The 23,831-nt window shown below is 39.7% G+C and overlaps 3 protein-coding genes and 2 non-coding genes across 9 annotated transcripts; 1 reads left to right on the forward strand and 4 right to left on the reverse strand.

Annotated features, from left to right (window-relative positions):
• Positions 1-286: 286 nt before the first annotated feature.
• Positions 287-7,879, reverse strand: LOC113530663 (calcium-independent phospholipase A2-gamma). 2 transcript variants are annotated; one of them, XM_026920866.3, is made up of 10 exons: positions 6,829-7,879; positions 4,215-5,638; positions 3,835-3,984; positions 3,554-3,711; positions 3,283-3,377; positions 3,000-3,171; positions 2,838-2,895; positions 2,537-2,731; positions 2,227-2,422; positions 287-1,488 (listed from the first exon to the last, which is right to left on the reverse strand). In XM_026920866.3, exons 2-10 carry the CDS (start codon positions 5,550-5,552, stop codon positions 1,226-1,228), a joined length of 2,625 nt encoding a protein of 874 aa, XP_026776667.3. In that variant the 5' UTR covers positions 5,553-5,638; positions 6,829-7,879; the 3' UTR covers positions 287-1,225. The 2 variants fall into 2 exon arrangements, with proteins under 2 accessions (XP_026776667.3, XP_034167959.2); XM_034312068.2 differs by lacking the exons at positions 3,835-3,984; positions 4,215-5,638.
• A 138-nt stretch (positions 7,880-8,017) lies between these two features.
• Positions 8,018-16,293, reverse strand: naca (nascent polypeptide associated complex subunit alpha). Of its 4 annotated transcripts, none has more exons than XM_053240618.1 (9): positions 16,210-16,274; positions 14,560-14,635; positions 10,337-12,007; positions 9,451-9,536; positions 9,189-9,266; positions 8,959-9,105; positions 8,574-8,702; positions 8,329-8,451; positions 8,018-8,131 (listed from the first exon to the last, which is right to left on the reverse strand). In XM_053240618.1, the coding sequence occupies exons 2-9, from the start codon at positions 14,627-14,629 to the stop codon at positions 8,117-8,119; spliced, it is 2,319 nt and encodes a 772-aa protein (XP_053096593.1). In that variant the 5' UTR covers positions 14,630-14,635; positions 16,210-16,274; the 3' UTR covers positions 8,018-8,116. The 4 variants fall into 4 exon arrangements, with proteins under 4 accessions (XP_053096593.1, XP_053096594.1, XP_026776674.1 ...); XM_053240619.1 differs by having other exon boundaries at positions 16,105-16,228; XM_026920873.3 differs by lacking the exon at positions 10,337-12,007 and having other exon boundaries at positions 16,210-16,293.
• On the reverse strand, positions 8,215-8,287 carry LOC113530992 (small nucleolar RNA SNORD59). Its single transcript, XR_003403206.1, has one exon. It is a non-coding gene; the product is annotated as a small nucleolar RNA SNORD59 (small nucleolar RNA).
• Positions 8,794-8,869, reverse strand: LOC113530993 (small nucleolar RNA SNORD59). Its single transcript, XR_003403207.1, has one exon. It is a non-coding gene; the product is annotated as a small nucleolar RNA SNORD59 (small nucleolar RNA).
• On the forward strand, positions 16,266-23,790 carry tfip11 (tuftelin interacting protein 11). Its single transcript, XM_026920869.3, has 14 exons — positions 16,266-16,383; positions 16,824-17,036; positions 18,716-18,872; positions 19,462-19,618; positions 19,740-19,867; positions 20,030-20,185; positions 20,328-20,519; positions 20,988-21,302; positions 21,394-21,500; positions 21,786-21,954; positions 22,200-22,443; positions 22,581-22,723; positions 22,927-23,092; positions 23,206-23,790. Exons 2-14 carry the CDS (start codon positions 16,828-16,830, stop codon positions 23,568-23,570), a joined length of 2,508 nt encoding a protein of 835 aa, XP_026776670.3. The 5' UTR covers positions 16,266-16,383; positions 16,824-16,827; the 3' UTR covers positions 23,571-23,790.
• Positions 23,791-23,831: the final 41 nt, after the last annotated feature.

The following is a 23,831-nucleotide window of genomic DNA, read 5'->3' on the forward strand; positions in this document are numbered from 1 at the left end:
ATGAAACAATCAATTGGTAGAGATAGCACCAATATTAGCAAACACAATTACTATACAAATATTTAAGAGAGTTGCATATCTAATTTGTTATATTATTTAAAGCAATTAACTAGTCTTCTGTATTTTTTAGTAGTGCCAGATATTTTGTCCACATACAGCCTGACGCAAACAAAAGTCTCCCTGGAAGCTTCAAACCATTGCTGTACATAACTTTGTGTGAAAATGATCTCTGTAGTCCCTGATATTTCAGTACCATTTTTATTAGATAGTGACATCTTGCAAAATGTTAATTTTTATTTATTTATTTATTTATTATTTACTATGTACTATACAATATACAATACTATATATACTATACAATATACAATTTCTTATATACTATACAAGGTATAGTATATAAATGTGTCACTCATGCCTGTGAATAAATGTGGAATTTCTCTGACATACAAAACATGACAAATTTACTTAGTAGTTACAAAGAAATGAAAACTTTCAACCAAAGCATCCAAATATTTTAGTATAATTAATTATTGCTCTATTATCTGTATTATAAATTCATAGCTCCCATACTATCTTAAAAATAAACACTTTACAAATATTTTACTTTACAATACATTTTAACATGTAGACCCCACACCAATGTGTGATCATTATTAAAAAAAAAAAAAAAAAAAAAGAAGAATGTTACTAATCTACTGTTGTTTATTTATCTGAAACAGCACTCCCAACTGTTGAAAACATATAACAATCTTCAGTATTAATACAGTACTAAAGCCAACACATAACGTTAATCAAAATCTAGAGACACTCTTATGTGCCTTCAGTGCAATGGTCAAACACTGGGAACATTAATGGCTGCTACCTACTGAGGTTTCTGACATAATTGACATAGTATGGCAAGAAAAAACATCAACATATGCAGGAAAAACCCAAAACTATGCATTATTCTGTACTCTCAAATGAGGTCTGAAATGTGTTAAATGTAGTCATGTGATCCTGTATAGTGGGGAAGACTGACCTGAAAGTGTACACCACTGCACTGCAGCACTACAGGTATAGTACTTCTTGACAAAGAGGCAGTGACAATAATTGACAATAGTTTATTTCATGTGAGGTTATTACTCAACTGAAGAAGCATTACAATTGATACCACCTCATTGTAATATTGCACAGATGTAAACAGAGCAAAGTTTAGTGGTTCTTCAAACCCGTGCCATTTGTGCAGTCATGCCCAGCGCTGCTGTAGCTGCCAGGCTTTCTCACTGATCCAGTCCCGAGTTTTCCAGAGTGTTGTGCGTTCTTCACCCAGTACACTGCAAAGCAGTTTCAGTTTGGGCTCGTTCCTCTCTAAATATTGCTGAGTGTCCACCTGAAGTTGCTTCAGAGCAGCAGGCCTGCTTTCATCCAGTGAGACTTCAGCACTCAGCATTGGGTTAAAGCGAAAATACACATTTGGCTCCAGCAGATCCGCCAGCAGAGTGTGCACACCTGAAATAGGACATTTCATTTAGTGGAATATCAATAAGCACACATTCATGATATCCGATATTTGTCTATCTGACCCTGATTGATTACATTTTAATGTAAAATAGTTCGGGCTGTAATTAATAGTTTATATTAATGCATTAGCTCTTATATGTCATTCTGTTGTAACAGATAATTCACAAGGACTATGGCGGTCGCTCCACTTAATCTCAGGCTAATAATAAATTGATTAATACACATATTGTTCTTAAACAAAGGAAAAATTATTAATCATGCATAAGCTAAAGCTTTCTGTAAGGAGACATTTATGTAATATTTATGGAAGGAGTCTCAGGTGCCAGCGCTTTGTAATGGTCAGTAAGTTTTCTATGGGAGAGTCTTCAGGACAGAGGACTTTGCACTTTCTGGTTTCTCAGTAAGATCACAAGCTGCATTTTGTCTTAAAAAGCAGAGGCTGGTGAATGAACAACTGTTTATAGCTTATATGTTATAATGTAAGTAATAATAGGCACTAACTCTCATAATTAGAAACAGTTAAAGAAGTATGACATTTGTCATTAATAAAATTTTAAATTGTAATCGATAGCAAGCTGCTGTGGTATAAGAAGAATAAAACATTTTAGGACATGCTCTTATGGGAAAATAATCAACTTCAACTCTTATAGGAAAATAATCAACAGCACTCCTTGTCATATATTATTACTTGCATATTAAATCAAGGAAGCCATTTTGCAGACTAACCCTCTGTGTCTGTGGCACTGCTGATCAAGTTGCTGATTTTGGCTCTGAGACTAGTGGACGTGGCAGGCCCCCTTCTGGCATTATCATAACGACCAGTTCCTAGAGACAGCACACACTGGAAGGGCTGACTGGGCCAGAGTAGCCGGCTTTCATGGACAGCAAGAGCACAGGGATTGTTCAGAATGATACCTCCATCCTAGACCAGAGGAGAAAACACTACTGAGAATAGATCAAATAGTACAGTATACATTAACTGTACATAAAACCATCCAATGTATGTGTTTCAACATGCCTGTTTGACCAGTCTGACCTGATGTATGTCATTATATAGGGGAAACTCCTGGAAGTATCCTGGAGCAGCAGAAGAAGCTCGTACTGCCTGCCAAAGCTGGTACCCAGATCCACCCGCGTAACGGCTGAGGCGTCCTGGACAGTGATTATAGTTTCTAAAGATAAAGGGTTTGGGACTGGTACCCCAGTTCACTACTGCACTTACTGCAGACACCTGCAGTGAGTAAGAGTGTTATTAGGGTAGTGGTTATTGGCATCTCAGAACAAAATATCTGCTTCAGAATCTCTGAGCCAGTATAGAACATAATCTTAGGATTCACCTTAGGACTCCTCTCATCTCTGACTGTTCTAACAAGGAGCTGGTCACCTATTTTCTCCCTGTGGGCCAGAAGAGTCTTTGTTAAGTGAAGTATTAAATGCCAAAGATTTAATGCCTACTTGTGTTAGAAAAACAAGTACTTGTTTCTACTAAAATAACTTACTTCAGAATCATCTCCCATGTCTCTGTGTTGTAGTATGAGTGAGTCCAGCCCATTTTCACAGTGCCAACCAGAGGGTTCTGTCTGAAAACATCTGACCCAAAACGTCTGTACATTTCCTCACACTCCTCTATCGAGAAATGAGCCAAAGCCAACATGAAGGCCAAAACTGCTCCTGATGAATTGACCCAGAACAGAGACAGAGACTTCCATTTACAAAAATTACTGCAGAGTTAATGGCCAAGGTATTTGGACAGACAGATCAAAGTAATTCTCTTGGTGTTACCTGTGCTCACTCCACAAACATAGTCAAAGAGCTGATAAACCCGTTTTCCTGTCCGAGCCTCTAGCTGTTTTAGTACCTGCAGTGGAACTACCCCTCTGTAGAAGAAGCAATCGCAAGATCACAGTCAGTTTCCACCCATTATTCTTTGCCATACCTGTCCAAGATTTTTCAAGAAGTACTTTTCAGTAATGTAAATGTAAACAGTGTAAAACTGTTGCACTAATAACAAAAATATACATCACAGTTCCTACTGTTTTTGTGGAGTGTGTACCTGGTGCCACCACCATCGATGGACAGCACTCGTATCCCCCAACCTTTGAGTGGATCCACATAGCCAATCAGGGCTAGAGTTTCTCTAATGGCAGCTTGAAGTTTCTTATCCATCCCAAATAGCCGTCGATGCTTCAGTATATGCATTGCTGATTTTTCCTACAGACATTCAAATTCCAATAACAAACCTCAAGGAAGCAATCAGTGAAAGAACTACTGCAGAAACTCTTGTGTCAAATAAAGAGGGTTGAAAGGCTCAGAAAAGTGAGTGAACATTTGTACCTGCCACACAACATTCTTGCACGCTGGGTTGAGAATTAGGTGAGCGTTCAACTCCTCTACACAGGAGCTGATACATGAACGTGCCCTAGCTTTCTCCAGCTTGCCCAGTAGAACTCGAGTTCTGTCCTCAGCCAGCTGTTTTCTTATTGCCTATAGAGCAGTTTTACTGTCACAAATCTATCTGTACTTTCATTTAAATTATAGAACACTACATTAACTGCAAAGGAAAGGCAGGTGGTAATGGAAGACACTGTTAGCATAGCCACCAGTGGGCATGGTAAATTACTGCCATTCAGTACACCAGCAAATTAGTCAAATTATTCAGAAATTGCTGATTATGCATGCATGATACAGGAGCGCTTAGCTTGAGCATGACTTACCACTCTGTCCAGGGCAGGGTCTACAGTGGTAGGACTACTAGAAGCCCTTCCCAGGTAGCTCCCCAAAAGGCTTTGAATACCAAAGGGGTTTAAAAGGCCCTGGAAAAAGGATGTATGTTTCTCCAGAGTACTTCCAGATTGTCCACTGTATGGCTCTCTCTCCATTTCCTCATCTGCAGCTACAGAGCTTTTGAAATACTGATTGATGTGAGTGGCCATATAGGCATAATTTTCCCCAAAGTGTGTGGTGAGGTTGCTCATATGGAAAAGAGCTTTAGGACGGAGGGGAAGAGTGTCCCGTGATGCTTCACAACTTTTCTGATGTTCCAGAGAGTATGAAAATGGGTGCGTATCTGAGCCCTTGCCTTGCTGATGTGCTGATTCCTTTACAGTATCTGTCACTTTTGCACCGAAGTATCGGTTTATATGACGTGCAAAATGAAGATAGCCTTCCTCCAAGGAGCTACAAACATCAGTGTTGTTAACATCTACTGTGGCTGCATTAAGGTGAGTAGGGCCAGTTTCTGAAGACACATTTTCTTTGATATTTGTGCTCTGATTTTTGGCAACTCTTCTAGATATTGTCCTGGTTCTTCCAAGTATATCTCTGGATGATGGCACCTCCATACAGATTTGTTTCGAGAACACAGAGTTTATGTGACTGGCTACATAGTTATAGCTCTCCCCAAATTTGGTCACCAGAGAACTCATATGAAACAGTTGTAGTCCCGGATATCCTGAGGTCAAAGGTGATTCTTCAGACTGGCTAATGGATGGATACTGCACCTGTTTAAGCTCTCTAGCCTCTTCGCCCTCAACAGCATTTTGGGTCAGTGCTTGTTTCTGCACTCCAGTAAGAGGCTTCTGTAGTGCAGACATAAATACAGCCTGACCAGCACCACAAGACATCTCTTTCTGCTTAAAATACATATTGATGTGTTGAGCTAAATGCCTGAAAGAGTCTCCAAATCTTATTTGCATCCACTGCATCTGAAAATTAGCCTTACTATCAGTGTAAACCCTAACTGGAACCTCTGGTTTAAATGCCTCCCTGTTGGAAGTGGAACACATGTGAGAAGCTTGGACATAGCTTTTCAGTCCGGTATAGGTGGTCCTCAGAGGTATCTCCTTTGACCTTTTGAGGGAAATTCTCCAGACAAAATTACAGGCCGAGGAGTGGCAGTTCAAGTATGACCTGTGGGGCCTAATGGGACAAGGAGTCCCAGCAAGGTGAGACAAAGCTCTGATCCTAGTGAACAGGTTCCTTATCCTACATAGTAACTGCAACCTCTGTGGCCCAAAGGTTGTGCCCAGATTTGTGCTGATGTATCGCCCCATCAGTCACATACACACAATGAGAGAGAAAATGGATCCCTGAAGTGAAAAATGCAAGCCTGGGCCAAAGATTCTGAAGCACCCAATTCCTAAAAAGCAAAAGAGAAGACTAAGCTATTTCTGTATTCAGAGAAATATGTATCCCTACTTATTCTGTCCAAACCCAAATGACATTGTAATATTTTATTCCATCTATTTATTGTACCCACAATTAGAAAAACATCAGGTGACACTAAAACGTGACTTGCATTGAAACAGCTAGCATTGTGCTAGGGTGCCCCCTCCTGGTTAATTTTGTATTAGCAACAATATTTACTTCTGTGGGGTTGTAGTCCTCCATTTACTCTAATTTTCAACTGTACTTTTATGTTTGGTTTAATATCATAATTTGTAATTTCAGGATCACCTTTGCCATCATTTTCTTGTTTCAGTATATAACTGAATTTCATGTACTTTGTTACATGTACTGAATTAAATGACATGTCATTTATGGATAAACAGCAGCAACCATGAACATACTCCCTCAGGATATCAGAGGCCAGAAGGTAGAAGTCTTTATCAGACTATTTTCCATTTTAAAGCATGTTTATAGAAGCCTGCTATACCAGGTCACGTGGCAAACACGGGGCCCTCCTCTGATCTTGTTTATTAGAAATGCTGGCTGGCTGCCCTTGACATTGTGTACAAACTGTTCACCCATGTGGAAACAACCAACCTTCTATAAATGCCAGGAGACAAAGAAACATTACCACCAGTCCAAAACAATTTGTCCTGTTACAATGCAAATACGTAAGAAACGTTTGCTGCTACTACAGTACTATGAGGCACTATGAAACACAGAATAAGCAAAATGACTCACATAAATCAAAGAACTTTTGATGGAACTCTGAAATATATAGGCAAAACTTCACAATAGGACGTTTATCTGTTCTTTAAACAAATTATAAATTACAATAACCTAAAATATACTGTTTTGAGCCTGTTGTTCCGTAAACAACCAGCATACTGTATAAAATGCTTCAGCTTATTTGATTATCTTAAGTTTTTTTTGTTAAAAAAAACAAAACAAAGTAAGTTCAGTAAAATTTGGATCAGATAATAGATGTGACAAAGAAAAAAGTAAAAAGAAAAAAATTACATACATGACACACATGCAGAAAATTCAATTAATTACATAGCAAACCATAAACAAAATGCAAGTTTTATTCATGAGGTTATTAACTTTTTTAACCTTAACGGTCATGCAATGATGTTTGCAACCAGCAAAGCATTATTTTACCTGTCTTTACTCCTCCCCAGTCAAAGCGTTAACAGGTTCCACCAACATATACAGTACTCCCTACATGTAGTCTAAGGTTTCTTTTTGTTGTATTTACATTGAGCCTGAGCCCTGTTGTAGCCAAGCCAAAACTATAAATCTCACTGCAGCTTTACCAGCTGAATCCTATTGGTGGGTTTTCTGGTGGGATAAGTCACATGAGCCTGCCTTGGACCAATCCTCTTTCTCCCTTCTGAAATTATCTACATGACCCTAGCCCTTCATGCCAATCAAGTTTCTAAATTTAGGGGTTCTTCTCAGTATCAATACCTTCTGAGATGCTCTTACAGCATATGAGGTAATGGAGCAAAACTGTACTAAAAACATGAAGTGTGCTGGCACTTCCAAGCATAGCTGATAGCAAATACTAATCCAACACCATGCCTGTCATGCAATTGAAGGTGTTTTAACTGAAAACAGGTAACTGAATTTGCTTGCAAGTAAACATTTTCATTATGGAAAAACCACACGAATAACATGGTACTTCCTCAACTTTTGATTTAAAGTGTTGTTAAACAACAGTTAAATAAGGTCCAGTAATTTGACTGGTCAAGTGACATCCCAAGAGTACTTCTATTTAGTATAACAACAGTGGTATATTTCACGCTGCTTGTCTGTTTGCGCTACATAAAATTCCAATTCTACCAATAGTTTGTTACCCTGAAACTTACTACTGACTTTCAGTCAGTCTGTGCATTGGCATGGAAACATGAAACAAACTATCCAGCTGTGGCTTCTTTGGGAACTGTTTCTGCTGACACACAAAAATAAACAAAATATTTGGCCATATTATGTCCGAAATGTCAGTTACTTGATTTTAATTCCTTATTAATAGAACTATCATATAAATCACAGGCATGCCGACATTCATTAAAACACTCTTGCTTGTGTTACTGCATCTAGTTCAGTATAACTGTTTAGTTGGACCTCCTAATTTGCAGACAACCTGGGTAGTGCAGCCACTTGATTAGTTGATGGAAGTTCTTAGCAACCTTATTCAATTGATAAACTGACTATTTTATTCCATCAACAAAAAGAAACCTAAAAGTAGTCTATTGTTGTTGAATACTGTTCACATAGCAAGGTTAGCTAATCTTATTTCCAACAGGTGCCCTACAGTCCCATTATCCAAATATAATAAACCACACAATAGCCATCAAGCCACAACTTTATTTCTCTTGGGTATAAATTGTACAAATAGTGTAGATTAATTCAGCAACATCTCATTCTGCCCTGCTCTGATATCCACCTACATCGTCAGTTCCTGTGAAGAAAGAGAAGATGGGGAATAGGTTTATTAAGCCATATGTATGAAACATGCAGAATTAAGAAAAATCAACACCCAGCTCTTCTCAGAACAGATATTTGGCTTCAGCAGACTCAGAAGAACGAAAGTCATGCTGTTGAATCATCACAGAACTATTTCTGTACACTGGAGATGACGTAATTGTCTAAACTCACCATAATGGCATTGACAATGTCGTTGTTGTTATTCTTCAGTGCGCGAACAGCCTTTGCCCGTGATACGTTGGCTTGAGACATGACCAGCTCAATGTCCTTAACCTCTACTCCGGTCTCATCAACCTTAAAATAAAACAGATTTATGACTTTTAAAATGTGCCTCCTGCAGAACAAATGCAGATGCCCTTGATGCAGTAAATAGTATTTAGTTAGGCTGAGTATAGCTATAATAAGAGTGTCCTCACCTCTTCCTCTTCGCTTTCCTCGTGTACTGTAGGCGTCTGTGTGCTTTCTTGTATGTTTGATGCTGCTTCTCCCTGGACCTTGAACTTCTCTGCAGCAGCCAGCTGAGCTTGCTGGGACAAGTCCTCGATCTAAGAAGCACAAACAGTAATTGATTTATACTATTGTGCAAATTATTTTGCTTTGAATTCAAATGCAGAAAAACACTGTGTGACCAAAATCCCCTTTCAGAACAGAAAGTTTGGCTTCATCAGTCTCAGAAGAACGAAAGTCAAACTGTTTAAATCATCACAAAGAGGAAGTAAAGGTGCGGAAAAGTGCTTCAGCTTTTACTGTGTGACGTACAACCATTTCTTGAATATCATGCACTACATAATCAATGCTAACCTTAGCCTCTCCGAAGACAATATAAGTGTCTGAAGCGGGACTTTTGTAGACGTCTGGTTTGGTGATGACAAACAGAATATTCTTAGACTTGCGAATGGTTACCCTGGTAACTCCCGTCACTTGTCTGAGACCCAGTTTGGACATTGCCTGGAAAAATATAAGCCAGATGAAAAACTTAGCTTTGGATAACAAAACCAAAACACAATCATGAGAAAACCTGTCATTTCCACCTTTCTTGCTTTCTTTTCGCTTCTGCTTTGTTTGGCTTTACTGACAGGCTCCTCGTCAATTTCGGCAGCAGCTGCAAGCTGAGAAAGGGATAAAACAGCTTTCAATATAATTTTCTTTGATATCAGAATCCTTTATTTTTTTCCCCCAAATTATTTCACAAAAAAATTCTACATACATTAAAAAATATAAACCATAATACCTACAAAATTGATAGATTCCATCTTTTAGGTAAGTGTTACGCATGTATAGGTGCAGTCCTACCTGCGCCTGCTGCGTCTGTGTCTGTGCAGAATCCTGCTCCTCCAGTTCAGGAACAGATTCATCACTGTCTGATTCAGTGCCGGACCCTTTAACATAAAACCCAGAAGCTACTTAATATAAAAGGCAAGAGAATGCATTGCTGAAGTACCATTTTACCTTGTGTCTGCCTCACTAGTAATTCAAAGCTCACACATGTAAAAAAGCATATACTAAAATGTAGATTTGTTTAGAAGGAAAAGACTGGCCAGTGACTTCTCTCTTAATTTCCTGAGTAGAGTTTCATGTTTAATATTAACACTCTGGATTTAAAACCATTATACTGTTTATTAATTACATAACTGTAATATTACATATAATCTAAACCATTTGTACATGGGCTATTGTCAAGAACCATTATTAAAAATTAATTCAGTGTATTAATCCAGTGGGAAATAATCACTTTCACCTTAAGCGTGAAACCAATAGCAATAAGTAAATAGGTGCTCTGCAAATCATAAAAATATACTGGGCATAAAGTAAGCCTATTTTTAAACAAATTCTCTTTTGTCCAAGTTAAAACCACATCATTAAAATTGAGGTTTAATATTTATTTAACATTAAAAGCAATGGCAAAAGTACTTTTCTGTCTTTACATTTTTACTGCATCAATGTCCTTAAAACACTCATCTTTTTTCAACCGAATGGCTAAGTCTGGTTGCCTGTTCGTAGACACATATTTAAAGCTGCTCAATTTGTCGCAGCTCTCCACTGTTTGGGGAAACTCACAGCGCGATAAAAAACAGAATTAATCGTGCAGCCACCATGACTACACTGAAAAAACAGTCATTCAAACCCACAGTCCAGGACAAAGGCACAGAAAGACAGATGGACAGACAGAGAGAAATACCCTTGTCATTCTTGATTACTGGTTCCGGTTTGGATGGGGCTTTTACTGGTGTAGGGTCAGGCTGAGATTTAGCAGGTGTAACAGTGGCTTTGGGACCAGCTGGCGGCACAACAGCTTTAACTACAGGGTCTACTTTAGGTGAAGCCTCGACCACAGGTTGGGGTTGGAAAACAGGCATTGTGGCAGGCTTCTCAGGTGGAATAAGTGGAGGGAGGTCGTCCTCCTCCTCCAGAGGTGAAATGGAAGACTCAGGAGTTGCTGCCAGAACAGTAGAGGGAGCAACGCTTGGCTTCTTTTTGGGGGCCTCTGCCTTTACTTTAGAAGCAGTAGCTGGAGCTGACTTTGCTTTTTGCACTGGAGATAAGGCAGGTACAGGCTGAGCCTTTGGAGATTCAGGAGCAGCTTTGGGTACTTCAGCACTCTTCGGGGTTTCTGTAACAACTGCAGGAGCCTTTGGGACTTCTGGCACCTTAGGTGCTACTGGGGTCTCATGAACAACCTTCGGGATTTCTGGTACTTTGGGTGGGCTACATGCCACAACCTCAGAATATGATTTGGGTGCGTGGGCAGCTGACTTGGAAACTACTTTAAAAGCCTCAGGAGCTACAGTAGTTTTAGGAGATACTGGAGTAGGTGCTTCACCCTCTAATGGTTTTGCACCCACTGGGGCAGGGACAGCAACATTAGAAGTGGCTGGTGCAGGTGCAACACTTTTCACCTGCAGCACATCAACTGGAGTTGGGGCAGCAGCTTCGTCCTTCAGTAGTTTTGTCTTCACTGGAGCTGGGGCAACATCTTTAGCTGAGGCTGGTGCAGGACCCTTCACCAGCATCACATCAACTGGAATTGCGGCTGGGGCAACTACTTCACCCTTCACTGGTTTTGCCTCCACTGGAGCTGGGACAACTTTTGCAGCACCTTTCACCTGGTTTACCTTTCCTGGAGCAGCAATAGTACCTTTAGGAGAAGCTACAGTAGGGCCTGCACCTTTTGTTGGTTTTACCTCCACTGAAGCTGAGGTAGTTGCTTCAACTTTCTCTGGTTTTGCTTCCACTGGAGCTGGGACATCTTTATCAGAAGCGAGTGCAGGTGCTTCAGCTTTCACTGGAGCAGCTGCTGCACCCTTCTCCTGTTTTGCCTTCACTGGAGAATCAGTGGTACATTGAAGAGAGTCAGCTGCAGGGCCTGCACCTTCTACTAGTTTTGCCTCCACTGGAGCTACACCAGCAGCTTTAGGACATACAGAGGCAGTAGCTACACCCTCCACTGGTATATTAGCCACCTTGTTAGAGGTTGGGGAAGACTCATGTGCTGTTTTAGCCTCTGAGGGTGTAGCAGAAGGTAGGGTTGCCTGCTGAGGTTCAGCAATTTTAAAATCTGCTTTCTTGGGTTTTGCTTGTTTACCAGCCTTCACAACCTTGGGAACAACTGTCTCAGGTTTCCCTGCACCTGGGGAGCGAGCTGTAGGAGATGCTAGTGGAGAACAAGGTGGGGTGGCTCGAGGGCCAGAGGCTGATTTGGGTGAAGTGGGAGAAGAGGAAGAAGCGGAAAGCGAGGAGCGCTTCCGGCGGCCCACAGGAACAGGCTTGGGGGCAGAAGAGTGTGGAGATGAGCCAGCCTTAGCCCCTTTAGTCTTTGGCTGAGAGACAGCAGGAACTGAAGCAGCAGCAGCTGAGGAGAAAAGGGGCTTTAGTTGATTTCGGAATCAAACCACAAGTGCATGGACAGAAATCCATATCCATGCAGGTTAGGGGATGGGCAGACCTCTTCACACACACCAGTCAAATGGTGTTAAAACATGCGCAGGATTTAAAACTGGTTTAATCATCCCAACTGCCATTAGACAGCTCAGACACATCACACTGCTTGTTAGAATCTGTGGCAGGTTAACACATATGGCATTGTGGTGCTGTAGAATTACTGCTTGTATCACACACTCACAAAACAACCACTCATACATAAAAACCTTCAAATCCTCAGGCCAAAAAGATGATCACCAGCTTTATTGTCTCCTTCACTGCACTTAAAATTTGACAATGGCATCTGTACTTCTCTTCTAATGTATTAGAAAATCTGGGTGAGTTAGACATCAGTTTAAAGCGTTAAGAGGATGATAAATGGGGTCAAAAATTTAAGTTTCAACTACAACAGAATTAACCCTAAAACCCCACATCTACTCCTGTTACAACCACTGCTGCACACATCACAGTTTTCATTGTGTAGTTTATCCATGCGTAACTAGTGAACAAGCTTTTGGAGACAAACATCAGTGTTGTCTGGAGCAGTAGCAGAGTCAGTTTTACTGATTAAAAACTGCACTGTTGCTCAGCTCAATCAGGAAAAGTAAAGAACGAGCATGTAGGGGAAAAAGAATCAGCATCGAGTTTAACAGTCACTAGAAGAATCAGTTCTTAAGGATCAGTAAGTAGTTTCAGACTAACAACCTTCATTAAGATGGCAATAGGAAAGGATCCAAGTGACTTTGAAAGAGAGTTCATTGGGGGCACGGATGGCAGGAGCTTCAGTCACGAAACAGCTCAACTGGTGGTACTTAAATAGGAAAAGTGACAGGTGAAATTAGATCTATGGAAAAGATATGGGATTGGAAATTGTGGTCAACAGCACAAATTCAAAGACAGTGATGCTTGTGCATTAGTCTAAAATAAATAAATAAATAAATAAATAAATAAGAAAGACTGTTCTTCAGGTGATCGACAATGGCACAATGGTGATCAGAAGGTCAGCAAGAGCAATACAATGACAACTTCATAGAGAGGGATATTATGGTTGGGTTGCAGTTCATAAAACCATCATTACAAAGACAAATGCAAATATGAGAGTTCACTGGTGGAGGAGAAAAAAAACAACAACAACAACAAAAAAAACAGACATTGGTCTACGGAGATGTTCTCTACATTACTATGGTCAGATTAGTCATCCTTCACCGCATTCTAGACAAGTGGGCAAGTGCATGTATATTTTATACCAAGAGGTATATACAGGTCCAGATGCTCAAGCCTACAGTGAGGGGGACGTGGTAGCTCAGTTATGCATGGTTTGGGTCCACTGGTCCCTTTATACAGAAAGGCCACTGTAAATTAAAGTTGCTATGAATCCTGACTCTGCCAAGGCACACTGAAGCAGTTCTAGTGGCTTGTAGCCCAACACCTCAACAACACACTTCTTAGTCTTCTGACATCATTCTAGGCTAACCTTTCCGCATTTCTTCACTCTGTTTGGTAGGCTGTAAAGGCCCCCACCCCATCCCATCCCCACACCTTTCTACTGTCTACTTTCACAGACAGCATAAAGTATGGATTACAAGTTTGGAATTCAGCAGCATTATTCAGGATAAGTTTTGTGCTGATCAGCTGTTGGGTCAAAAGGATCACTCAAACCATTTACTGTAGTGTTTTAGCTATCAAAAGGAAGGCTTTCAATTCTGACTGATTTTACTTCATCACACATTTTAAACATGAATACATGTATATAGAGCCAAGTCATTTTGTATTGTATTTAGATATTACTTAAGTAATTTTATTGTCTCTGGTGCATATGTACCAACACTGCTGTTAGGATAAACAAAAATTTATTTTAGTATGTAGAAAACGGACCAGGTTTGCTTTGTATCAACCATCTACAAAGCATTTTTTACTTTTGTTTGTAATATTTACTAAACTTTAACAAATTTATTGCTACATCTTACCAGTTCACATAACTAAGTTATGTAGTCAGTTTAATATACACTGTGGGGGTTGTGCGCATTAGACAAACTATGAGAACTTATACATGCTTGTACTGAACATATCCCATGCAATTAAACACATGCTCTTAAAAAAATTCTACAAAAACTCATGCAAGTGAAAAGCAGCATAGACTGCTAAGTGACCTTCTATGAAAGGAGGTCCTGGAACACCTTTTTTAAAGCATAAAACTCTGAACCTGAATTAGCCAAACAAATACAAAAGAACTGTACCCCAACCAGGCACCCAGCCCTCCATGCTGCATGGAGGCCACAACAGCTGGTCACTGGGGGGTTAAAAATTTGAAGAGTGTCAGAAGCAGGTGGTAGTACCAGCAGAACCAAATCTTTGGCTTTCCCTTCTTATTTAAATTCACATTTTACAACAAATATAGCAAGATAACTCAAAATAAGAGCTCCAGGACCCCCTCTAGGACTAAAGACTTATCAGTGTTTAGTGTTAAATATAATTTTTACAAACCCGTCTCCACTTGGGGCTGCTGCATTTCCTGCTCCGTCACTGGGACAGTTTCTGTGGCTTCACCTGGCATTGTTGGCTATGACCAAAAACAAAAAAAAAAACAAAAACACCACACATACAAATTAGATACAGGACCACTGAAAATGCTTGTCTTTGACACAGCACGGCAGACTCAGATAGTTGTATGAATATAAATATATAACAAATCACTGGTTATATCATACAAATTGAAATTTGGCCTAAACAATTGTCAAAGCTGCTTGAAACATCAGTCACGTTTAAGACTAGACACTACACGCAGAAATTAGTTGTCAGTCATTTCAAACATTTTTCCAATTTTTGGATAAACTTCAGTATGTGTGCGCCTTTAAATTGTATTAATAATATTAACTTTGGCAGCATTATCTGAACGTTAGCAACTTCTGCAACTTTGAAGGCACTTTAAGTTCCATCCACTTAACAAAATCATTTCCTGTGTCCCAGAAAAACTTGTTTTCTATATGAAATATGTCAATTCCTTTATAAATCACACTTGTTACAGTAAAAAACACCTGAAATCTATTGGATATACAATAGCTTTAACTGTGAGAAAGGAATAAAAACAATTAAACGTGTGATATTTTACTGAGCAAACAATAAAGAAATGATATTCCAACAAACTGTTCTGTAAAAGTCTTTCTTAAGAGTTTTCTTAGTGAAATGAACATTTTAATTTTAACATCATCCAAATACTAGATTTATCATTTGGAAAAGTTTGTAAAGTTACATTAAATATAAACATTGAATATATATAATTAGCTGTTCCCACGTTTGAACATCTACGAATATTTTTTTTGTAAGAATGTTAACAATAAAATGACCAAGACTGGTTTGGATACTCATTATTTTGTGTTTTTTTTTTTTTTTTTTTTTAATTACCCTGTTTTAGTATTTGTAATATCTTCTTTAATGCATTTATAAACCAACTAACACTGGTCACAACGCCACAACGACATTTGGTTACAACGCCTTGCTTTCAGCCAAGTCGTTTAGCTCCAGGCAATTAGAAGAGACTAGGTATAATAAGTAAGGGAAACAAACAGTTCTAAATAGACTACTAACTATTAATAATAAAAACTCTGAAGCCATGGTCCTAGAGAAACCCAACTTGTGGTACTTTTAGCTAGACGCTGTGTCTGGAGTATGGCTCAGGCTCCAGTTACAGCTCAGCCGGCGTTAGCCAGTCTGTAGCACTGCAAGTGAAACGAACATGTCGCGCTTTAGCTTCTTCACCCTGTTCCGCTTCTCAAAGTGTCCACTGACACACACGCGAGGAGCACAGATACAGAAATACAACACAAAACAAAAGGAAATACTCTAGTGGCTTTAATTTTTTTCTTTTTTTTAAAAAAAAGCTCAGAAAACAAAAGAACTAAAACGCAAACATGAGCAAGCTAGGCAGTCACAGTCAGGCCACTAGTTCAGCTCGCCCATTTTGAACCGTCTGTCCATTACATTAACAAGAGATTTCCCAACATCACAACGTTATTTTATGGAAATAGTTACCGCTTAGGACAGAAGACTTGTAAAGCAACAACAGGGATAAGGTCTGGCCGAACAAACCCGTCTATAAATGCTGGATGTCAGAAGATTGAACACAGAATCACTTACTAGGTTCGAGCTCGGGGTCCAAGATGGCTGAGAGAGAGAGATCCTGACCTTTGCGTCACGTTCACATCAACATTGTTTTTCCGGTTCACAATGACATCAACAGGAAGTCACTGCTTCTTGCTAGCTAAATCTTGATGGTTAGCTTGCTGTTTGAAGAAGTTATATCTTAATAAGGTGAGTGTTGTGGTTCGTTATATGCAGTGTGTGAAATGTTATTTATTAATTGGCAAGAGGAGGTTGTCGCGATATGTTAGACAAATTAAGTGACTTTTCTTATGAGCTTAGTTAGCGAGTTGTGCTAATTCTTAAAAGCGTTTGCTAGCTAACATTACTCTGACCCAATGTCTGCCTTATTGGAACCAGCTTTGAGCTAAGTATAGTTCATTTCTGCACAATGTAGCTTTTCGTTTCCTTAGTTAAGTACCTTGTTTTTACAATAATATATGTGTATATATATATATATATATATATATATATATATATATATGTATATGTGTGTATGTATATATGTGTGTATATTTTACATACATACACACATATATGTGTAGGTATGTGTGTGTGTGTGTAAATCAATAAGAGCCATGCTTTAAGCTATATTGTTTTCATTCCTACAGAATTATGTCTATGTCCCATCTGTATGGGCGTAGGGGAGACGAGGAGGAGGAGGATGGAGTCGAAATTGAGAAGTTTGAGGTTACAGAATGGGACCTGGCCAACGAGTTTAATCCAGACAGACGTCGTCACAGGCAGACCAAAGAGGAGGCTACATATGGTATATGGGCTGAACATGATTCAGATGATGAGAGACCGAGCTTTGGAGGCAAGAGGTATCTGCACTGCTGTTCTGCAGCTGATCATTTATTCTATTCAAGGGCTGATTGCATTGCCACATGTTTGGTTTACACTGTTTACCAATACTGAACTGGTATTGGCATTGTACTGTGAGTGACGCTGGTACAAGTGTATCAGGTGCAGAAGTGTTCCTGGGATTTTTAAACATCTCAGTGTAACTGCAGATTTGAGTATACATATTAGGGGTGTAAATCGCAAGTTTCATGATGGTTCGATCTAATATCGAATCTTCTAGCCAGTGATTTGATATTTTCCATGATGCGATTTCGATTTGATCAATTCAGGGGCCTGCGAACATTTCCATTAATTCACAGATGCAACAAAAATATATTTTGTAAAATTTATTGCACTTTTTTCCACTATGGAATGCTACATATTTCATGCAAAATAGGACAAACTTAAATTTTGACCGATGTCACATCACGTCGGGGACGTGGCTGGAATTACAGTGTCTTAAATAAAGATTCATCCTAAAAATTATACATGCATCAATATTTACGCATTGCATTGATACATCGTATCTTTGGTTATTTGATCGATACATCGATCCATATCAATGGATCATTACACCCCAATACATATATTCTCAAATCATAGATTTGATACATATAACAGAAATGAATTGACAAGATGAACTTTAAAACACAGATTTGAAATTATTGTTAAAATCTCACTAAAATGGCAAAAATAAAGTGTGGTCTTCGGATCAAATAACACTAAAAGTCAGGTTGCACTGATAAATGTGCATTCATCTTTCTCCATAACCACTGGAACAAAGCATCTATATCTGTGCATGAGTCAGTATATAAATATCTCACAGGCCAGGCATTTTGTGCTAACATCTTTATCTGAGCTGTTGGCTCATTTTAAAGAGAGGTGAGATTTGCTGAGTGTTACAGGTTGCCTCATATTTTCATCAGTGGGATGTCTCCATGATGCTGAGTGAGATATACTGGTACCAGTGCAACAGCCACATACACTGGGCAAAAAAAAAAAAAAAGGGGTGAAGCCCAAAATGCCAAAATATTAAGGGTTTAATGGTCTTAACAACAAATCATTGGTCAGGAAATTAGCAAGAATTAACCAACTACTGTAGATCTCTCCCTGCTCTATCAATCCTGCTTCCATTTATGAGCTTATTATCAGGCCCTGGATGGGCTGCATCAGGTGTGGCAGATGACCAAATAATGACCAATCTTTTAAGGAAAAAACATCCCAGAAGATATGTTTGGAAAATTTTGTACACCCAGGCAGTGTTAGTTTGAAATTTACATCAAACATTTTAATCATTATCATGATTTTACCTTTGCGTACAAGACTATATAAGTAACTTTTCCTGTTTCTAGCTTTTCCCCAAACAGTTCACTGCAGCAAAAGTAAACCAGCAAATGGGCTTACTTAAAAGTGGCTTACTTAAAAGTGGCACAGGAGGTCTTAGGAATGCATTTGTTTAATTCTCGGTAATTTTCTGATGAATGATTTGTTGTTAAGACGACTGACTATAGCCTACATTGTGTATATAGGCACAACCTTCTCTTAGTTTGTACCTAATTTTGAGGAACATAACTGGAGTCACTGTCATTATTGTATCACATTGATCCAGTCAGGACTGGGCTGTTGATGAGCTTTTGTCTGTGTGTGTAAAACTGAATAGATCAAAAGACTACACAGCCCCTGTGAACTTTATAAGTGCTGGTCTGAGGAAGACTGCAGCTGAGGAGAAAAGGGAGCAGCATGGCTCAGATGACTCAGACGAGGATGAAGAAGCACCTCCTCCACCCCGTACTACTGCACCTAGAAAGCTGCAAACGGTATGCTGAATTAAATCGTTTTGCTTTTTGATGTTTTCTGCTCTTTATCTCTCTCTCTTTTTTTTTTTTTTTTTTTTTTTTTTTTTTAATATACTTAGAACTAATGTTACTGGCTACTTCTAGGTTACTGATGTCAGCTTAATTATTTCAGTAAATGTTTTGTTGAATGAATAATAATTTCTATAATATTATACATCTCTTTTGCATACATTGTGACTAGGCCAAAGAAACAAAAATGTTATTTATTAGTTTAACCACATGTAAAATGAAAAGGCAAATGGCGTTTCATGTGAAATTTGATAGCGGGAACAGATGCACATTATATGAACTTAAACTTTAAAAACTTTAAAGACTCTTGACTGGTTTTCTAAGTGTTGTAGAACATGTATAATCTCTTTGACTATAAATGAAAGTATCAGGTGTTGAGCATTTCCTACAGACACAAAGATGGACTTCGAAAAAGTGATTTAATAAACAACTTATTAAAAATACTGGCTCCATTTTAAGTGTTGCCCCTGACTCTGTAGGATTGGGTTTAAATGAATAGTTGGATATTGTAGCACATTTTGTTTTGCAAAACTTTGTACAGGGTGGGAATTTTAAAACTTCCCAGAAGACATTTGCAGGCAATATCCGTCCAGGGCAGGACATTGGTGGCTGGGAGAAACACACGCGAGGCATTGGCCAGAAGCTCCTACAGAAGATGGGCTACATCCCGGGCAAAGGCCTTGGAAAAAATGCACAGGGTAGAGTGTCTTTCTGTTACAGTGCTTTCTGTTACAAGTAAAAGTCCTTCATTGAATGTATTTTAATCTGTGATTAGTCTGTCCTGACTAGTGTCCTGATTTGTGGATGCTTTTGCTGCAGGTATTGTAAACCCAATTGAGGCTAAAGTACGTAAGGGAAAAGGAGCAGTGGGGGCTTATGGGAATGAGAGGACTCAGCAGTCAATTCAGGACTTTCCAGTGGTAGACTCGGAGGAGGAAGAGGAGAAGGTGAGTTGATTCTGGATAGAGCTTTTGGTTTAATCACCATGTCAGTTCTCAGGAATGAAACACTTATTTGTGTACTTGAATCTTTCTGAAATGAACTATGTCATCTTCTTAAATATTGCCCAGGAGCAGTCTGTATTTCCCTCTCTTTCTTTTTGCCTGCAGGAGTTTCAGAGAGAGTTGGGGCAATGGCGGAAAGAGCCTGGAGCAGGAAAGAAAAAGCCTAAATACTCCTTCAAAACTGTGGAGGAACTGAAAGCTCATGGAAAACTTTCCAACAAGAGCATGAGCCAACCAGCTGGAGAACTTGCCCAAGTCAAGGTGAGAGTAACAGACTGCTAACAATATTAAAATGCACCCTGATCTCAAAGCTTAAAATGATTACTGGCAATTAGGTATGCATACTTTTTTATGATTTCATCTCCAGAAAGATTTTCATACCACACTTTCTTTTATCTTTAAGGTGATAGATATGACAGGCCGGGAGCAGAAGGTCTACTACAGCTACAGTCAGATGAGCCAAAAGCACAGCATTCCTGAGGAGGCTCCTATGAGTGCAAGTGCACGAGAGCAGAAGAGCTCGTGTTTTGCTCTGCCTGAACTCGAACATAACCTCAAACTGCTCATCGAGCTCAATGAGCAAGATATTTTACAGGTGGACCTTCAGATTGCACTAAAATTAAACTTCTCACTGCCATAAAGGGTTAAATATATTCATAGGGCAAAATTATTCATTTCCTGTTTCCTTCCTTATTTACAAATGTTTATGTTGCAAAAAAAGTAAAGATTTGGTTCATTTAAACATACTTTTATTAATATAAAAAGCTAAACCTCATACTGTCTTTGCAGTTCATTAGGTGCATTTTAAATATTTACACCTTGCATTAATATTAACATCTGCATTTATATGCATTCTAGTCTATGCTTTGTGATTCTGTCTCATTTCTACTTTGGAATAATTTGATGACGCTGTGGCTGTATTTTCTCTATAGTGCTTGCCCGATACGAACATTTATGTCTGCCAAATATCTGAACACAGTTATGATTGCATCAATCAAAATGCATGTTATGCATATTAATAGGGCCTTAATGACATCTCCCCTGCTGGTGGTTCTGTGTGCAGAGCTCTCGGCGTTTGCAGCATGAGAGGGATACGGTGGTGTCTCTGAGGCATGAGAGCACGGCCCTGCAGGCACGGTTAAGTGAGGAGAGTGCGGCAGTGGAGCGACTAGAGCAGGTGATGGAGCTGGTGGAGCGGCTGGAGACAGCTGGGGAAGGAGGTGGCCCTCCACTCTCGCTCGAAGAGTGTGTCCAGGCCTTCCAGCAGATGCAGACGCACTTCTACCATGAGTACAAGAGCTTGGGGCTCGCCGATCTCGCTGTGTCTGTGGTGCATCCACTACTGAATGAGAAACTCAGAAACTGGGACCCGCTGAAGGTGAAAAATGCATGCAGGAAACAATGTTACAGGGAGAAGAGCTTCCTGTGTACTTTCTTCATTTGAATCTAATGTATTTCTCTCTGTGTAGGACTGTTCATTTGGTTTAGAGGAGGTAGGTCAGTGGAGGGCCATTCTAGAGGGTACACAACTTCAACATAGTACACCTGACTCCAACCACATGGACCCCTACCACAGGTGAAACTTACTGCATTCACTTTTTTTTTTTTTTTTTGCTATTCATGTTGCTGTACATTCTGAATAGCAACATACTTTTCAAGATTTTAGAATTTTCATCTTCAAAAAGGATATGCTGTATTTAAAAGATAATAGCCAATAATTGTCAAATGTTTACAAAAAAAAGACATTCCAAAGATTTGTGTAAATTAGCTTATTTTCTTAAGTGAATATTGCATGAGTATTTAAGGATTTCATCTATATACCATCTATTCTAGATCTAACAAACTGGGTGTCTGTGTGCAGGTTGATATGGGAGGTGTGGGTTCCAGTGCTAAGGAACTGCGTGGCACAGTGGCAACCCAGAAATGTTGGTCCTATGGTGGACCTTGTGGACTGCTGGGCCCCTGTGCTACCTCTCTGGATCCTCGACTATGTGCTGGAGCAGCTCATCTTCCCACGGCTACAGAAAGAGGTCACTTACATTTACATTTAATGTTGATCTTATTTTCAAAACATAGGGCTTCACAGTAATGGGTAAAATGGTAAACCATTTTGTTTTGCATGATAATGAAATCAGTTCTTTCAAATATAAGTCTTTGAATCATATAAGGCTGCTCTTTAGTCAGATTAATTGGGTGCATCTTAAAAATGGTTAGCAAACTGAAATACTAATCCTGAAATAATTTTGTAATAATCTTGCTGCCTATGGCTTCTCAGGTGGATAACTGGAACCCGCTGACAGACACGGTGCCCATCCACTCATGGATCCACCCATGGTTGCCTCAGATGCAGATGCGGCTAGAGCCACTGTACCCACCTATACGCAACAAGCTGGCAAATGCCCTACAGCGCTGGCACCCAAGTGATGCTTCAGCCCGACTCATCCTGCAGCCTTGGAAAGACGTTTTCACCCCCGGAGCCTGGGAGGCCTTCATGGTCAAAAACATTGTCCCTAAGCTAGGTGTGTGTTTGGGTCAGCCTGCAAATATTTCCTTAGGGTTACATTTCCTACCTTTCTGATGGAAACATTCTTCAGAGACATATTCGCAAATGGGTGTTAGAGTGGCTTACATTTTAACGTGTGTTGGTGTGTTGCAGCTCTGTGTCTAGGGGAGCTGGTGGTGAACCCACATCAGCAGCTGATCGACCCATTCAACTGGGTGATGGACTGGGAGGGCATGTTGTCTCTCTCCAGTATGGTGGGATTACTTGAAAAGCACTTTTTTAACAAATGGCTACAGGTAGGTCTAGGCATTTTATTTCTTAGAATGCAAAGTTTCAGTAACGTGTTTTCTACATTATGCCCATTACATAAAAACATTTTCCACTATGAAAAATGTTTTGCTTTTCCCAAACAAAATTACATAATTACGGTGTATTACCTGAATATCTTGTTACATATATGGAGTTCTCAGTTTATTTACAACTGTATTTGTTGTTGCAGGTGTTGTGCTCTTGGCTGAGTAACAATCCTAACTATGAGGAGATCACTAAGTGGTATCTGGGTTGGAAGGGAATGCTGTCAGAGCAACTGCTCAGTCACCCTGTCATTAAAGAGAAGCTGAATGAGGCCCTGGACATAATGAACAGAGCTGTAGCCTCTGGACTAGGTCAGTCTCTCTCCCTCTGTCACTCAGTCACATTAGATGGAAACCTCACTACTGACATGTACACTCTACACTCTAAACAGATTTTGCCTTTACTCATGTTCTCTGTCCCATAGGTGGCTACATGCAGCCTGGAGCAAAGGAGAACATTGCGTATCTGACCCAGACAGAGAGGAGGAAAGATTTCCAGTATGAGCCACCAGCACCACCGCAGCGTGAGGTAGAGAGCAGCGTTCCACGCCTGCCTGTCACTGGCCCTGTCTCAGCCTCCATACCCACCAACTTCAAAGACCTGATCCAGGCCAAAGCAGAGGAGAATGGCATTGTCTTCATGCCTATAGTGGGCAAGAGGCACATGGGCAAGCAACTTTACACGTTTGGCAGGATCATTATCTATGTGGAGAGGGGTGTTGTGTTTGTCCAGGGAAAAAAGACCTGGGTCCCTACATCACTACAGAGTCTCATTGATATGGCCAAATAAGGGACTGAGATAAGAGGGACTGCGAGACCCCCAGCCACCCAGGGAATGTGAACTGAAGGTGTTTTGAGCACTCCTTCAGGTGAAATGGAAACTGAGTTTGTCCATCCTGCTGATGGAATTATTTGATGTGGCTATACATTGCTCTTGTTTTATACATTTGTAAAATGTTCAGTCCGTGAGTGACAACCTTGGAAATAAATTGTTAATTTTTGAAAGGTCACTATGAGTTCAATATTAAATGCTATATTTATTGTGTTTCCT

The sequence above is a fragment of the Pangasianodon hypophthalmus genome, chromosome 16 (genome assembly GCF_027358585.1).
Source record: "Pangasianodon hypophthalmus isolate fPanHyp1 chromosome 16, fPanHyp1.pri, whole genome shotgun sequence".
NCBI lineage: Eukaryota > Metazoa > Chordata > Actinopteri > Siluriformes > Pangasiidae > Pangasianodon > Pangasianodon hypophthalmus.